The sequence below is a fragment of the Charadrius vociferus genome, unplaced genomic scaffold, assembly GCF_000708025.1.
Source record: "Charadrius vociferus isolate BGI_N301 unplaced genomic scaffold, ASM70802v2 scaffold260, whole genome shotgun sequence".
Taxonomy (NCBI): Eukaryota; Metazoa; Chordata; class Aves; order Charadriiformes; family Charadriidae; genus Charadrius; species Charadrius vociferus.
Window position 1 is genome coordinate 1,952,439 of NW_009646410.1, and position 17,804 is coordinate 1,970,242.

At 36.8% G+C, this 17,804-nt stretch overlaps 1 protein-coding gene across 1 annotated transcript in view; it reads right to left on the minus strand.

Annotated features, from left to right (window-relative positions):
* CA10 (carbonic anhydrase X) overlaps positions 1–17,804 on the minus strand; it is a 209,638-nt gene that overhangs the window by 43,163 nt on the left and 148,671 nt on the right. The window contains exon 5 of the mRNA XM_009879798.1: positions 2,636–2,821. Coding sequence (XP_009878100.1) covers positions 2,636–2,821 — 186 coding nt within the window. The remainder of the gene's footprint in view (positions 1–2,635; positions 2,822–17,804) is intronic.

Consider the following 17,804-nt stretch of genomic DNA (forward strand, 5'->3'; position numbering starts at 1 on the left):
CAGGAATGAGCTGAGTGTGATCTACTGGAATGGATCGCACTTCTTGGGTAACCTCATCCTTGGGAATTGTTTCCACAGCATAACAGAGGTTTCAGCAAAACCCATAGGGGGTTTGCCCAACACAAATAAGAACAACAGTAACGAGGCAGTGTCATGGGAATGCAATTAGCAGTCAGTGTAATCCTGCAATGATTTTTCTCTGTTTGCCTACACCTGCTAAAGCCTAAGCCAGCAAGTAGTCATTGCTGTTCTTACCTGCACTAGCTAAATGAAACCAATGCACTTATGCAGTTCTTTTTCGTTATACCATCTCCTCTGACAGGATTATCCAATGCAGAAGTGATAGTAATTAGCAGCAACATTCTTGAAAGCATATGTTACGTTATAAAGACTTGTACTCTATCATAAAGTCAGCTAGCTTGTCTACAGTTTTCTTACTGTAGTTGCTGGAGCTGTAGACATTACATCTTCCAGTGCTGAGACCTTATTGAAAATCACTTATTTATACAGACAGCACTTGTATGGATGGATGTATATTCTGAGAACACCGTCAACTGCCGTCCATCACTGAAAATCTGCAGCCATGCTATTCAGCATGATTGATTTGAATCTGTGCTTGTACTTTGGAAACAGTATGTGTTCTATAAATAAGACTTAACTGGAGATGCAGGTTCAAATTAGTAATTAATACTTGACCTTATTGGAACTTTCCTGTTCAGCTGCCCAAAATGGCTATCTGAAATTTTGAAAAACACATCCTCAAAGGACAGAATTCATCTCACCATCTGAAATGGAGGTGTCTAGTCTAAGCTACGTGGCCCGTTGTTTGTCTCTGCTCTGTTGTCAAGGGAGATGTATCTCCACAGAGTGATTTGTCCTGTCCTAAGAGATGCACCTATGGCTATCAGGAATGATCATCCCCTGAAGATGCCGATCTCTTTCTATTCACTGCAGGAGGAATTCAGATAACTAGATGAATCCTGCATATACTGTGGATCCAGCTGTGCATGACTGACTGACTGACAGCGGTTTCCACTTAGCTAGGTTTTCTGCTTTTATTAAGAAAAACTTGAGGTCTCTGTTAGCAAATAATACCAAATGTTAATAGAGTTTCAAAACTCCTACTTTCAAAATCAGAAGAGCCTAGTTAAGTATTAAGTATTGCAAAACAATGCTCTACATTTTTACCTTTTGTTATAGTCTGACTGATCAATTTATAACTTAAAAGCTCTTCTAGATCTCTGAAATTATGTTGATACATCATATCAAGTGCAATGGTATCTTTCAACCAGGTTTTTGGTTTCTTGTTCAGTCAACCTGCTTTCGCTTGAATATAGGTCTTCTGTAACTCTGATTAGCAAAGCAAAGACCTTACTTACTACAGCATATTTCACTTTCAGCTCTTAAAGGAATAATATGTTATATGTTCACTTATCATAGAATTTAATGAAGGCAGCCATAAGTGCAAGACATGAATAATTTCACGAAAAAGCTGCCACTGGCTATATTATACATCTATGTAGCTTGTAAAACAAAGCAAATTATTACCATCAATTATAATACCATCATTTGACAACTCTGCAATTAATTTCCTACTCTTAAATAACTGCTGTTGCACAGTGCCAAAGATAATGCCATGCATTACATGACTCATCACCAGAGTCTCTGATAGAGAGTACAGATGGTAATTTGATTATGCCTCTCCAAGAAAATAAGCGCTTTATTATGAAAACCGATTCATTTTAGTCTTCTGAAAGAATGTAGAAGGATACCTTGAATATCTTTAGAAATAATCCCTACAGTAATACAGAGTTATTCTGAAGCATTATTTTATTTATTAAGATCTGCGGAGTAGAGTTTTATGCTAGATAGTTCACAGACATGGCACAAGCTGCTGAAGCGTTTCTTCAATGTAAAAATGCTCCTATATAAGAACAGAAAGATTCTGCTTTGTCTACCAGAAAGTCTGCAAACTTTACTATACATCTTGAAAAAGTACTCCATATACAAGACTAAAATATTTATCCTGCAAGAGTAACGGGCTATCCTGCAATAGCTATCAGGATCATTAAATTATGGTCTTTTTGGGGATACTTACAGACATGTATTTAAAATATAAAGCAAGTACTAATTCTGCCAGGGTTTACTTGTGGAGTTAACTTTATTTCTTGAGCAGACCAAGAGCCTTCTGTGGAAACAGCTCTAAAATTAAGTATCACCTTATTTTTATATGAATCAAAGGCAGAATGATACTCAATGTAAAGTGTTACACACCAGTGAGCAGCAAAAGCAGCACTTTTATAAGAACACGAAGCACTTTCAGTATTTGTGGTTAATCTTGTATTTGCGTTTACTAGGGATATAAAGGATCCATCAAAAGATACTTGCTTACTTTGTAAGCAGTGCATATGAAAATACAGGGTGTCTATGCATACAATAAATATAACAGTTTCACTTCTGAGTCACACAATTTGCAGTGCATGGGCAAAGAAAAAAAAAGTAATTCCCTGATTTTCAGAATGGATAAAGGGGAACAATTTTTATGAGTACAAATAGTTTGCAAATACTTTCAGGCAGAAACGGAAAGTGAGTAATTCATACTGGTTCATTTGTAACTCCAATTACATTAACATACCTCCCCAGAGAAAGCCTGTCCATTGAGTAGGTGCTCTGATCCTTGGCTGTCTTCACTTCCAAAGTGTAACCGTATTTCCTCTAAGCGGTGACTGTATGTCATCGGTCCTCCAGAGATGTTGACCAAATGCTCTTTGTCTAATCGTAGAGATACGTGTCTCCCTGTATTATACATCGTCCCACTGACCTAAACAAAATGGGGTGGGGGAAACATTTTTTCAAAATTATTTGTAAATCCTAGAAAGTAGTTATATGCACTTCAAGATTTTGCTCTTTACACACCTTCATTTAAATGTAGCAATACATCTTATTGTTGGGAGATGAAATACACAACCTGAGGTTATACTTCAACTTCTGCTTTGAATCTTATACTGTATATTGAAATATTTTGCTAAATCCATATGTACTTATTTTAGCCAGGGGCACATGGTTAACACAGTGAATAGGATTATTATACTTCTAAATAAGTAGACTTTTAGAATATTTTTTATGCAAGGTCTGAATAATGGTTTCATTACAAAATTCCTGCACTGAAAATGGGAACATTTCAGCTGACATAAATTATTTAAGTACACTTGAACAAATCTGACATTTAACTCATTTTTTCCTTCTTTTAATATTTATAACAAAGTTATCCAAAAGTAAAGGTGCTACAAAAAGCAGAGATATAATTATTCATAAATAGGGAACCCTACTCCTACTGGAGTTGCAGGTAAAAACTTTCATTGTCCTCCTCTGCAGGTCTCTTTGTTTTGTTATTAATATTTTATGTTTACAATTGCCAGATATTTTAGCCATAGCAGTACAGAATTAATTACAATTTCATCATATATCTGTAGATCCTAGTACACCTCAAATAGCTGTAATGCTTTTGAAGATTCGTCTTTATTTTTAAAGAGACTGAATGTTGTGCTTCATTTGCAAACTGATTTACAGCTGCTGTAATGAAAAAGAAAGTTATTGTGGAAATTTTTCATGTGGAATATAATTCTGTCATAATTTCCACTGTCATAGGAGTAGTTCCTATAGCAAGAGGTTCCTTAATTTATGCCATTTGAAAGTGAAATATGCCAGTTTGAGTTAAAGTAGAATTGTGATTTATTTAAAAGCATTCTGCATGGATACAAATGGTACACTTGAATAACATTCATTTACTTTAAGAAGAGGAAGTGTAGCAATAATATGCTTTGTTGCACTTCAATTTAAAATTAAAGACATGACTATTATGTATTATATCCTATACTACATCAGTACTATAGTAATTAACATTGCTGCAGTGTCATTTTATCTGTAATACTAATTACAGAGTTTAAATGACCTGTTTTCTTGCACAGTATGTTGTAAAAAGTTACACTGAACAGACTGTGCAATAGAACTAAATGGTTGAGATTAAACAGCTTTTGATTGTTGTATTTTTTAAACTTTGATACAGATGTTCTATTTTTTGTTTATTCCAATTCAAAATAAGCAGTAATAAATTTCTTGTGAAAAGTAATAAACACAAATACTCCTATTCATTGCAAATAAAACACAATGATCTTATTTATAAATGCTCCTTAGTTTTTCTGCTTGACTTGGCATGCATAATAATTAAATACCAAGTTTAGTTTAATAGGTGGAAGAAGGTCAGTTTATTGAATTCAGTTTCAGTACACTGCATATGAATGACGCAAAATTGCTAATCATAAGTAACAACTGTAGTTTAAAAACAAATAGGGGAAAATGGTTTAAAGCCTCGTATTTACATTTGGAAATTCATGCTTCACTGGTCGCTCAGTTAAATTTAGCAACTATGCAAAATATTCAGAATCCATTTTCTTACTTAAATTGGTACAAATCTCAAATTAGGTTACCATTATTTTCTCTCTCAAGGTAAAAGTGACCCAAATAACCCCTAATATGAATCAAATAACTCTCTGTAGAGCAGACAGGGGAAATGATAAGAGGCAAACTCATGAACAGGAGTAACATTTGTCTTTCTCGTTTCCCCCCTCATAAAAATGTAGCGCTTGTATTGAGGTTGTATTGACTATTTTAAAACAGAATTTCCCTATGTAACTGCAGATAACACATACTGGTAATGCAGTTAAGTATCTGACATGCCTCATTTCTGACCTGCAGGGAGGGAGGAACACTGTTACAGTGAGACTATAAAAATCTCCTGCATGGGCGCACAGACTTGTCACCAGCAAGGACAAAATCCAAGACCTTCAACATAAAGAGTGCAAGGTCTTGCCCTCTTATCTGCCTTCTTAGGTTTACGTGAAGCACTGGTTTTCTTGTTGTGAGTGTGTGCCCAAGGGAAGAGTAGCCACATATACCAGTCATGGTTCAGGACTAAAATGCACCTGACATGCCCGTGCCCATTTATTTTCATTAGAGTGTGAAGATACGCCACCATTCCTAGCAACTTTTAATGGGTACTTCTTTTATAGGCATTTGCTTACTACAAGAATAATAGAAAAGTCTTACATTTGTCATCTGCTCAGATTATGTCTGAATGAAAGATTGAAATATTTAGGAACCTTTTTTTTTTTTTTAAGTTTCTTGAGACTTTCTTACTTGCCAAGATTGTATAGTAGGCTGTGCTTGATTATGGGAAGTCCCACCATAGTGCTATGTGAAATTCATTATTGTGGTTCAGGATATTGTGTGTTTTATATACAAAAAAGTACTGATCTTATCACCTTTAAGAGTGAATTATACTCAGTAGGACAGTGTTGTGCAAAAAACAATGCAAGAAAAAAAGTTGTCTTCCATTGTTTTCAGCAGAAAACACTGCATTGTCTTTTCACTATGTGCAGTTTTAACTGCTACTGGAGAAAAAGAAAGTTCTGATCTTATTCAGTATTTGAACCTACTGATAAAAGAAGGATTTTCCATATTTTATACTACTGAGCCTTTAAAGTGATGGTGAAATCTCATTTTAGAACATCAAACTGAGTTGGTTTTGTGGAAAGTAAAGTTGCATGTGGTCTTGTAAAAGGCCGCCGGCACAGAAGTTAATGAGGAGGTATTTTCTGTATCTTGTACATTCTCCTACAAGATAAACAGTATGAAAACAGGGGCTCCTTATGGGAAAGATGTTGACTCTGACTCATACAGTCAACAATAACTGCTACTCTAGAAAGCACAGTATTTATTTTTTATACCATTTTGTGGATTGGATAAAATGTTATAGAGTAGTTTAAAAGGATAATATAAAAGCCTGTTAAGATCTATACAACTATTTCCTTAATGTGTCACACTATTCTTTGGTGCAAAGTCCTTCATAGTGATGGCCTTTGTGTTGCTTCTTGCTCTGCTATTAAGTAACCTTTTTCTTCTGTGTTTCTGTTTGACCTGAACGTTATATAAAGATGAAAACACAGCAAACAAGCTTGGGGGGAAAAAAGAGCACTAAATCTCGCCGTCCTGTTTTTCAAAAGGATCAATATTCACATTTATCTTATGCAGTAGAAATGAGACTGCAGTGAAGAGACCGTATATTGAAATGTCAGTAAAAGCCTGTCTGAGAAAACAGCTAAGTCCAACACTGTCAAATGATCATACCACACTTTTATTTCCTCATATGTTAAGAAATGTTTCTAAACCAGTAACTTTACCTGTGGCAAAATCCCCAACAGAAGAGAGCATGTTGATGGGCTTCAACTTTACTTGTGGAATAGTTCAACTTTGGTAGACTTTAATTAAATTATTAACATATTCCTGATGTAGTTATTTTCTATTTAATATCATTCATTTTAATTCTTGCTTCACAGAGCTTTGTGCGCATAATTCCCCAGCAGCATTATTCTCTCTCTTTATCTTCATGCAAGACAGCCACGCAGGCACACGCTGCTAATATATTCTATACGACGTTTCTAAGTAAGATCTGAATACTCATGTGGTATCTGTGGATAACTTGCTGGTCCTACGATCACAAGAACCGTCCCAATTTTGCTCTTTGAAAGGTGGAACATGAGCAAAGTCAATAAAAATGCATACCTAATAAACACAAACTCTTTGATGCATGTTTATCTTTGAAATTCTACAGACCTTTACGACCATTAGGAAAAAAAAAACCCAACAAACTAAAACCAACCCCAAAATATTTTTTCCTAATGATGTTCTTTAACCCTGCATTTGTGGAAGCATTTCTGTTGTGTCCTAGATAAATGTATGTCTTGTTCAGTTCCTCTTTTCTTCCACAACTAGTCCTGAACTAAGTATTTTTCAGAACTTCCTCTGTGGCCTACATCTTTACGTTAGTCAGTGTTAAAATAGTCTTCAAAACCCAGAGCAGGAGGAGTGGCAGAAAAAGAAACCTGTTTCAGGGTGAAGCCATGCTAGAAATGTAAGCAGGGAACGCAAGAGGAAAGAAGGAGCTGAGATGGATTCTTTGCCTTTCAATCCCATGCTACGTTAGCAGTTCACTGCCACCTTTCTTCAAGGGTAGCACAGGCTCTCTGCTTCCTGGGGGCCTTTACAGAACAGTGAAATAGTGCATTTTGGATTTATTCAGGTAAGAGAGGTCTGAAGATTAGTTCCAAGAACATTTTAAAACTGTATCAGTACCTGCCAGTGGAGCAGCACTGCATGTAAGGAAGCAAGAAAATCAATTGAATATGGCTGCCTGCTGTGGTGTCCTTGGATCTTATCTGCAATATTAGATGTTCCTTTCTCTAGGATGAAAATAGATACAGTCCAAAGAAGGCCTAGTACTCTGTAGGGAAGCAAATCCCCAAGAACTGAAGAGTGTTTTGAAGGTGTTGTAGTGCCCTAGTTTTATATCCTGCAATAATCAAGTTTCTGTCATCGGCCACCTGGTTTCCGTATTTTCCTCTTGGAGTCCTATATTCCAGCAGAACAGGAAAGCAGCTCTGCAAGCTCAGGGAGTGGTGGGCTTTCCTCCCCCGTTGGCAGCACCGGAACTACTAATGCCACCTAATTTGCCATTACCTTTGGGTTCTGCTATTCGGTATCCATGTAGCGACAGCAGTGGGTGGCCTAGCGAGTGCAGCACGGAACCTGTGGAACCTGTAATGGGCCATTGGTTTTCTGCTCAACTCCTCTCCCTAGCAGGTTCATGGAGGCAGAAGTGCTCCGTGGAAACATGAAAACATTAACGCTAATATTAAACTGTTCCTAGCATCCGCCATCTAGGCGTCTCAAAGTGCTTAAAAAATGCAATTGTCTTTTCTCTCACTGGGGTAAGTCAACATTAACGCCAGGTTGTTTTTCTTCCTGACACTTAGACAGGATCATCCTTTGCGAAATTTCTCCCTGTATCTCAGGTCACCTGACCTTGAGTTTCTAAGTGCAGTGATAAACAGAATCATGTTGTTCTGAGTCTCTCAAGCAATTTCCTTTCTTTTAATGTTTTTTGATTGTTGCTCACAGTATCTTGACCAGACCATATTCTGATATAACGTACTGTCCTCATTGATTTAAATTGATTGTACTGTAGTACGTACCTTATGTCTCTCTTGTGCAAAGCTGAGACTGCTTCAGGGTTTGAAAAGAGAGTTTACACAGGCTTCAGGGCAAGTCTGTGATTTAAAATCTGACTTTAGAGACGGTGACGAATCATCTCACCAAACTAGAATTTCCAATGTAACCTACTAAGGCAAACTGCTTAGTTCTCTGCAGCAGAATGACATTCCCTTATTTCAAAGCCATGACTATAAAAGAACATTTTTTTTTTCATATTGTGCTTATGGCGTCCAGTTAGTTTTAGAAGTAGTTTTATGCTGCTGACTTGATTTTCTAGCTGTTGTTAGACAGAACCCACGCTGGAAAATAGAACGATTTTACAGAGTTATTCTTTGAAGTTATTTAACAGTTGTTTAAAAAGGGTATTCTTGGGTTTTAAAGCCTTCTTTTAAAGAGAAGATTGATATAATCAAATAGGAGACAATTGTTCTATAGATTTTCCAAACTTCTGAGCTCTATCCTTGTCCTGCAGTATTCTCTGTGTGTGTACACACATAGACACATGCAACCACATAATAATTTTTTAATTGTTTTTAAACAATTGTTTTCTGCAGAGCATTCAGTTTTATTTAAGTGCATTTGATGAATATTTGTACATTTGAATAGTTATTTTTCATAATACTTTTCCCCTGCCTGCATCTTTATGCTTAATCACCGTATGCAATGATACGTAAAGAAATGGTAGAAACGCTGGTAGTACAACATCCTTTTCAAAACCATGTTTGCAATTAACAGCACGCTTCTTGGCCTTGTCAGTCATGATCTTCTATAGATTTGCTTATAAATATCTTGGACATAGATACATATTCGAAGTATTTCATGCTTTATACTTGAAGGTAATTTTTAAGGCAAATTGCAGCTCCGTTTCCTGCAAGCTTTCCGTGGTGCCAGCAGAGAGCACTGTTGACCCATCCCATATAGCTTTCACCTATACACCACGGGGACTTCCACAGCCGGGAAGAAAATTAAAACTAATCTTCTTTGTGTGACACGACTGTAATCCGTGGCTTTAGTTTCAGAAGTGGTGGTTTCAGCTGGGGGACAGAATTGTGGGGTCTGTTGCATCAGTCAAGCGGGTTCCCGGTCTAGAACTGAGTATTTGGAGAATGCTGGCTCAGCAGGTTGCTTGAAGGCCATCAGATAAGCAAGCTATCCAGTGCCTTTCTGGCAAGAATCCAACAGATCTTGTACTGTGTTTATTAAAAAAAAATAGTGGAAGGGGGAATTAGAGATAAGGAAATACCAGAGTTTTGAGAGGGTGCCACTTACTGGGAGGGAGCTGCAATATAATTGCTCAGCTTTGAAGAACAACAGGCATCATCATCAATATTTGATTAAAAAAGGCCTGCGTGAAGAATGTAAAATGTAAGAAAGAAGTGTAAAGATTAAAATAATCTTTTCATCTTCTTAGCGGAAAAGTTTTAAAAAGGAAATGATATTGGTTAGTCCAACTAACCCATTTACCTGCCTATGTCAAGTGTCATGTATGAGCATATGGCACGACATGCTTTTTTTTTTGCTTTTTAAAGCACCATTTTCAGTAGAAATCTTTCCCATTCACTGCTCTGCAGTTTTGCTTGTTTACTTCCCTTAAGTGACTGATCTGTAAAAAACTTGGAGCAAACCTCATAAATTAAATATTCAGGCTTACTGGCTAATGAGCACAATATGTCAATACTCAGTGATCAAAATAATGTACTTCAATAATGTATACACCATTCTGTAACAAAAATATAATTTTAATAGAGGACCCACAGGGTCATGGTTAGTCTAAGATAATTATATGCCACAGGATGTGAACGAATGAAAGTGCTCCTAGGACACTGGTAATACCCCATAGAGTCTATTTGCCACATGCTACCTTTTAGGGATAATAAAGTGCTTTATTGTATTTCCACTATTCCATTAATGCAATGATTTTTGCTTGTTAGTAGCTAAAGCCTAAAGCAGATGCAGCTAAATTTATGGTGTCTAGCATTAATAATTGCCACGCACATCGACGCTAGCTTTACAGTCGAGTTGTGCTCTCCTTAATCTAAAATATTCCAGCTACATTTAAACCATACGTAGCAGATGGATTTCACCCCATATCTTTCATTGGATTTTTTAAAATTAAAATCAAATTATTGAAATGGGCAAGAAAACTGTCAGAATAGGCAGAAATAGGCAGAAAAAACTGGCTTCTGTGACTGGACAAGGGATCTGCTTCCACCAATGCTGGCTGAAGGCCTGGGGGATCAGTAAGGATTTTAAGTGGGCAATATATCTTGATGCTGAGAGCTTCCTGCATGGAGGGGTCGATTACATGCTGTTTGGAGTGAAAAAAGAAGTAATGAAGAATGTTTTGCTGTAGGAAAGCAGACTGGATCTCAGTGTTCACCATCTTCTGCTGTATAGTATCTTGAAACCCACAGCCTGAATATTTGCAGGCAAACTGAAGTCACGGAAGAGGAATGTGTGAAAACAAGTTATCTTGCAATGTGACCTTAAGAGACTTCTTTGCACGCAGTGCAAAGATAAGGCAACAATAATCACAGGTATCTTCAGCCAGGTAAAATGGTATAGGGATTATGTCAAATTCCAAGTTCTTTGTGATCGTATGCAGAATGGGGCACAGTGTTCGTGCTGAGACCACTGTCATGATTTTTTAAACAAATACTCTTAGTGCTTCAACAGCAGGCGCGGATGCCTTTACTGCAGTAGATTGTGGAGTGACATTGCTTTATTAGAAGAGAACTCAAGTTTGTTTAGAAGTGTTGTGTGCCTGTGTCACACTCTAGTGTTTAAAAAGGATGTTTTGGGGCATTCTAAGCTAGACTTAATACTGCATGACTGCAGAACAAGACTCAGCAATTCACAATTCTGTGTTTCTATAGCCACCTTTTTACCATCGATGACAAGTCTCATCCTGTGCTGTGACACAGTTAAAAGCATTATATGAAAGAGGGAAAAATTACATTTGCGTGTTCCTTTTAGATCATTAACCTTAGTTTAGAATTAGGCTAAGTCAATAAGTAATTGAGAGAATAACTGGGGCTTGGAGAACTCATTACCCTAATTTAGTCTAGCAATCTGTAACGAGATTTTAGTTTGAAGAATCTGCATTAAAAACTGTGCTAAGGATAATTTTTGTCTTTGATAAAGGGATGTCAAAAGAGCTGCCTTTTTAAAATCTGAAGGCTTACATAAATTTTCAAAAGGTTGTAAACGGTACAGACACCTACAAACTTGTGAGAAATCCAGATAAATGAAAAATTACTGTTTCCATTTTTTATGTGGGTTTAAAATGTAAAACTGAGTATGTTAAAATCCTGAGGTTCTAATTGAGTCCTTTTTTAGTGAGTGATACTAAGATGCATTGACCTTTGGAAGATGCCTGGATTTCAGAGCTCTTCTTTCAGAGAACTCTTTGGTTGAAATGCCAGAAGGTTTTCCAATGGAATCCAAATCAGATGGAAATTTATAGGATGTACATTGAAATTAGTGTGTTTCGCTTTCCTTCTGTTTTCCACACAGCAAGACAAACTTCAGACATTAGATGATTAATATATCATTTGATCAACTGCATATTAATAATCATATTCAGACTTTCTACTGTCTTTGTTTTGCTTGTACATTTTCTTCATTACTTTTGTTCCTAACACAACTTTTAAAAGAAACTTCCCTGCTGAGCAGATGAGATATAGCTAGTTGATTGATTTAAATTCTTTTGTAAACTGTTGGTGTATCCTCTGCTTTACTATTTGTATATAGCATTAACAAAGAGGCTGTGCTACATTAATCTGGGAAGTATCTTAAGTGGTCAAACAACACTGTAGTGTTGTGTAGATCATTAATACACTCACCACTTTATTTACCTGCATCTATCTATCTGTATATGTATATACCTGCATCTCTCTCTATATGTATATATCTAAACACATATACAGAAATAAAATCTTTCTTTTTACTAACTTCTATAAATAGGAAGAGGAAGAAAAATGTCTGTCCTCACACACAAGCCTAGATTAGTAAGTTGGCGAAACCTTTTTGCTGTTTGCATCCAGAGCATTAGACTGCGGTGTGAATGACAGAAGCGTACAGCTTTCTGAGCAGGGTAAGGGATGTGCATTCAAAGCTCATCTGTTTTACACCGCAGTCAAAACATACCATTATTAAGGTTAATGATACAACTTTACAAGAGCCAGAAACCTCCAATTGTTGTAGTTCTTTATTTCTCTTTTTTTTTTCTTTTTTTTTTTTCTGCCAGGAAGGAGCAAATTTCTATGCCTATTAAGTTTTCATAAACCCTCTAAAATAATGAAGTGACCACTGCTGTTTTTTGAAATCATCTGACCACTCTAGTCGTGAAGTTCCAAGAACATGGAATGTACTGAGCCACGTTTAAGGGAAATTGCTGTGTCTCAGTCATGGTGTAGCCAGAGAAGCATGGTAATGCTTTCCTGAAATTGTAAGTCAGTGGAAATGAAAAGAAGAATCTATAAAACTCAGCTTTTTAGCCATGAAAGGGACAAAAGTTTTATCAGCTTTTTTAGTAGAACTGTAACAAGTTTTTGAAAGCAGTGTATTTCACAGTATCAAGCTGCTTCCCAAATCACTGCCAGGGAAAAAATGCATAGTTATAGCAAAATAATTTCCTGAGCCCTGTATCTCTGGAGGTAAACTAGTATTTAGATAACTTGAAATTTGACCTCAATAAAATTCATTATGTGTCAAGGCAAATCCTTTGTGGCATGCAAAAATCATGAGCTATTCTGCCTAGTAGCATATTTTACTGTTTTTTGGGTTTTTTTTTTTGAGCAGCAGAAGAGAGCTGTTTTTGTCCTGGCCTGCTTTTTGTAGTTCTTTAAAGAAGGTGAATAAATTAGCCTTTCCAGTTACAAATATTACTGTTCCTGTTTAACAGAGGACTGTTTTACTTTTCTCATTTTATCTGCCTCAAAAGCATTTGTGTATCTTTTTATGTTGAGAAAACAGTGGAACTGCAGTAGAGGTAGAAATAAAAGAAAAAAAACCCAAACAAACAAATCCTATCCTGAACCTGTCTTTGTTTTTCCTGACATTTCACTCTATTCCATAACTCTTCATTTTTTTCCTGACAATGCACTTAAAAAAACCCACAAACCCACATTTTTTGAAACAGAGCTCCCTAAAGAATTATCAATTCTAGCTTAACTAGAAGAATCTTCTGTGTTCCAATATGCCTCTAATTCAAATGTGTCTGAGAGTCAATGTGCAAGTTGGATGGAAGACTGGGAAATTTGGGCCACAGCATAACTCCGAGCTCTGGGCTCAAATGCACTCTCTGACAGCAGAGAGGCAGACCTCGTCTCCTCCGATGTTTCCAGACTTGGTGTTACGTGTGTACATCCCCATTCCAGCGCATGTACATACAAACCCCTTTTGATCAGAAAGGTTCTGAAGACTACACTTAGGAGCGCTTTTCTGCTAAAACTTGGTCAAGTGATTTTGTGTTTATTCTGTTGGGTTACTTTTTGTTTGGTTGTTTTTTCCCCCCATCCCAACGTTATCTGCTGCGTTTACAGACTGCATGGCTATGGGGGAAGAGCTGTTTCTTTGTTCAGTATTCTGATCTTCTGTACAGCTCCACGTATACTCGAGTTGTGTAAATTAGTATTTTTACAAGTAATCAAAATGACAGAAAGCTCTGAATACCAAGAAGCAATTTTTTCCTCTTGCATCATTCCCAAGCATGTTTTATTCCATGCAAAGTGAAAGACACTTTTCCGCTAGCTCAAACCATAAAGAAACGGTGAGAAACTATTCTGAAAAAGGCTATTAGAAAAACAATTTTTGTGTCATGCCAATTTACCAGGAGTCCTGCTCTGTTTTTCTTTGTCACTGTGCTTTCCAAAATACGGATTTATGTGGGTTTGCAGAAGCGTCCATAAGGAAAAGAGAGAGGGGTTATGGGATAAACTTAGCTAGGAATCAGCAAATCAGCATATGACTAAATGCTTTTCCGTTAGGGATACAATTTAGACTAGATAGGATCTTCGCATTCCAGACATGAAGGACAAGCTCATTTTTAAGAAGTATTTTACCATAAATATTTTAAGGAGTTTCACGAATATTTAATCTGTTGAAACAATAATGTTGACAAGTTAATTTTTATTATCTTCCCAGAAGAATCTTTAAAAATAGTAGCTTGTATTCAACTATGGATCAGCATTCCATTCAATAGCAATTGCTTTTCCTCCTGTTTTTTATACCTTTTTCCTTCTCTGTAGCATACAAACTGGAGGCTGAACGCTCCCAAATGCCCGTGAAGAGGTATCTTAGCCAACTCCGGGTGTTTGCACATGTACTTGTGTGTTGGTTCAAACTCCTATTTGTGATGAATTTTAGCTAAGAAGTTGAAAGGTACTGAACATCCTATTAAAGTGTAAAGACAGCCTTGCTCTCTTTATCCTAGATGAAGATGAGTTTTAGAGTTCATTCTCACACTCAGGTTTGTTGTTCTCGCCTTTAGTGGAGGAAAATACTTTAAATGTGCTGATGTTCTTACTAACCAGACAGAACTTAGGCAGAAGTTGAACTGGAGCTGTCAAAAATTAACTCTTGCAGATCAGAATAAATATTTCTTACAAGATGTTAATGAAAATTTCAGCACACTTAGTATTTTTAAAAATATTAAATGCACAGATTCTGTATAATGGTTCTGCCCCTGAACTACTGAAATCTGTGGGCAGTACCAGTTTTTAATATGTAATTGGTGACTGATAATAGTCTAAAGTAAAGATAGGAAATGCTTCCAGGCCTTCACTTGCAGAAAAATATCCACCCCCTGATGTAATTGAAAGATTTGTAAGTCTATTGTGGCTTATGTCTTATTATTTTCATACCAACTATTTCTAAAGTCTAGATGATGCCTAATAAACAAGTCCTTTAATCATCTTTAAAATGACAAACCTGTTGATAAATTGAATTTTCTCCAACAAGATATTGCTATATTGATTTTAGTACTCCATTTTTAATAAGCAGAGACTGTTCAGAATTGCTTGCTATGACAGCCTTGAAAGTAGGGCATCAAGTGACTCGGCAAATGGCTGAATTTATAAGGGAAGTTTTTGCTGGAACTCTAATCCATTATCCTTCTATTGTTGACATTCATTTGCAATAAGGACACAGGGCCAAATCTGCTGCATATAAAAAACAGACAGGCATGGCTACCTAAAAGTTTCTGTGGTAATTTCCTCTTTTCAGAGGTGATTTTGGTCACCAAATTGAATTATGCATACAGCTTTAATGACAACTTCCATCCCTAAGGATGGGCATGTCACTGAGCGAAGGGCTGAAGCTGTTTAACGGGAGCTTTGGTTAGCGTGAGCAGTGAATGTGTAGGAGTTTCTGGAGGTAACATAAAGATAGCAAGGGTGGAGGAAGGCAATGTTTTCTTTCATAAGTTGCAGACGACCCACCATGGTGACAGAAGAAGGATGTTAGTTTTCTTCATTTCAGCGTTTCCAACAATTGATTTCTTCATGTATAGAAGAATAACTTAAGCCCTGTCAACATTTACGAGCCAGACACATTCCTACCTCTGGTCTTGATCATTTTGCTTGAGAGAGATGGCACACAAAATACTCCAAGATAACATTAATCGCATTACTCAGAGAGGAAAGGTCATAGAAACCCATTTAAAAAGTTGCCTGTAATTGCGTAAGTATTTTTCATCACTGTTGGAATTTATGTTACTTTTCTCTGAATGTATGAAACCTTTGCACATGTTAAGGAATATCACGGTGTCTTCAAACACCGTCTGCTCAGTCTACCTACTGAAAAAGGCTTACATACCTGAGTGACTATTCAGAGTACTCTTTGGTTAAATGGGCAGAACGTTTATATGACGATAGTATATCTGTTCCTAAAGAAAGCAAATAAAATGGAAACAATACAAAGTTCTTGAACGTATTAGACTATAATGAAATACACATAGGGGCAAATGTCCTAAAATGTTTCAGTTTGAAATAGAAAAGTGTTTTTGATATTGTAACTTCTGTCTCGAGAGTGGGTGTAGCTCGTGTATTAAAACTGTGGTTTTGTATATATGCAAGTCCATTCTGGGACTAAAAGCATATACATAATTATCCCAATAAATAGCTGCCTATTTGCATGTCTTGCCAGGGATATGTATTTGGGGTGTAATGCCAGCTCTTTTACAAAAGCCTTCTTTTTTATTCTTTTTTTCTACCAGCTTATTCCTTCCTATCACAAAAAAAAGACTTGCAACATAAATTTATAGAGGATAAAGCATAACAGAACCACCAAGGGATTACTGAACAAAATGTGATATATACAAGCTGACAATTGACAACATAGTAATAGGTATTGAGTAAAAACCTGAATAAAAATGTTATGGCCAAATCACCTTTAAGGGATTTAAGATTTCTGGTTTAAATACTGTTGTCTTTTCCTTTTGTATATTAAAAAAAAATATTAATACTGCTAAATCCCTGCCTTTCATTCCTTGTCTGTCCTGTCACACCAAAGCAAAACAAAATCAAACCACCAGGTTCTAAGGTAAACATTTGACAGTCTAGGCCAAACAGTGTTCCTCAAACTCTGGGCCCCGATGCCATCACACTGAAATGAGGAGGCACGAAGTGACAAATGTCAGTAACGTCATTGCCCCTAGGTGTGGGAGTGCCAACTACCTACTCCAGCTGGTAGCAGCAGAATCCCTTCAAGGCAGTGGAGTCCATTGTAGGGACCTGCAGATACATGAAGGCTGATGAACCAGATGTGGTCCACACACGCTGAAAGTCTGATAAATACTGATGTAGGTCAAGTTTTTCCACATCTAGGCACCATAGCAGACATGACCTCATTCTCAGAAGTGCTTAGTAAACAGAATTCTCTAAGTCATAACATTTCGATGGAGAGGGCTGCTTTTAATAATCCTAGGAAACTCCTAAATACGTCCCTTGGGCTATTGGGAAAATGTTAACCCTAATGTTTTCCTCTGTAATTGTGCAAGGTGATTTTTTTCCCTTCATCTTTCAGTGATTTGGTTAGTTTGGTCTCTTTTTTACTATCCTACATATATATGTCGCCAGCACAGTTAGAATTGTAAGTCTGCTTTTCCTGTTCCTATGTACCTCTGCAGCAAGTTAAAGACATGTGGGAAGGTCCCTAGGGTCTTCTCTTCTGGCTAAAACCATCATCAGTTCTGCATCTCTGTCTTTGTGATGTTTGCAGAAGAATTTCTGAATGCTTTCTGCAATTTGCTGTCGGAAAGATACCTAAATCCTAACAAAAGCGTGTAGCACAGGAAGGTGTGTGTTCTACCCAACTAAAAATGCTCAGTAAATGTTCAGCCTTTCATTTCCATAGGGCAGTGCTTCATCCAAGCTACTGAATACATTTTTGTCCTGATCAAGGCTGTGGGACAGATTATAAATTCTTACCTGAATGTGGATCTGGTAGTGCTGTAAGAGCATATGACACAGGAACAATTCAAAACACATTGTCAGCACTGACCTACCTTCATTTCTGAATTTTTGAAAGGATGAACATACCGTTCTGTATCACTACTGTAGTTACAGCCTGACATTCTCCTATTGGAATCAGCAGAAGCAAGTTCAAGTGACAGTTATCCAGATAGTTGTAAATTTGACTATCTCATTAAAAAACTCCCTATCTTTATGGAAAATTCCTATTTAACTGTAGGG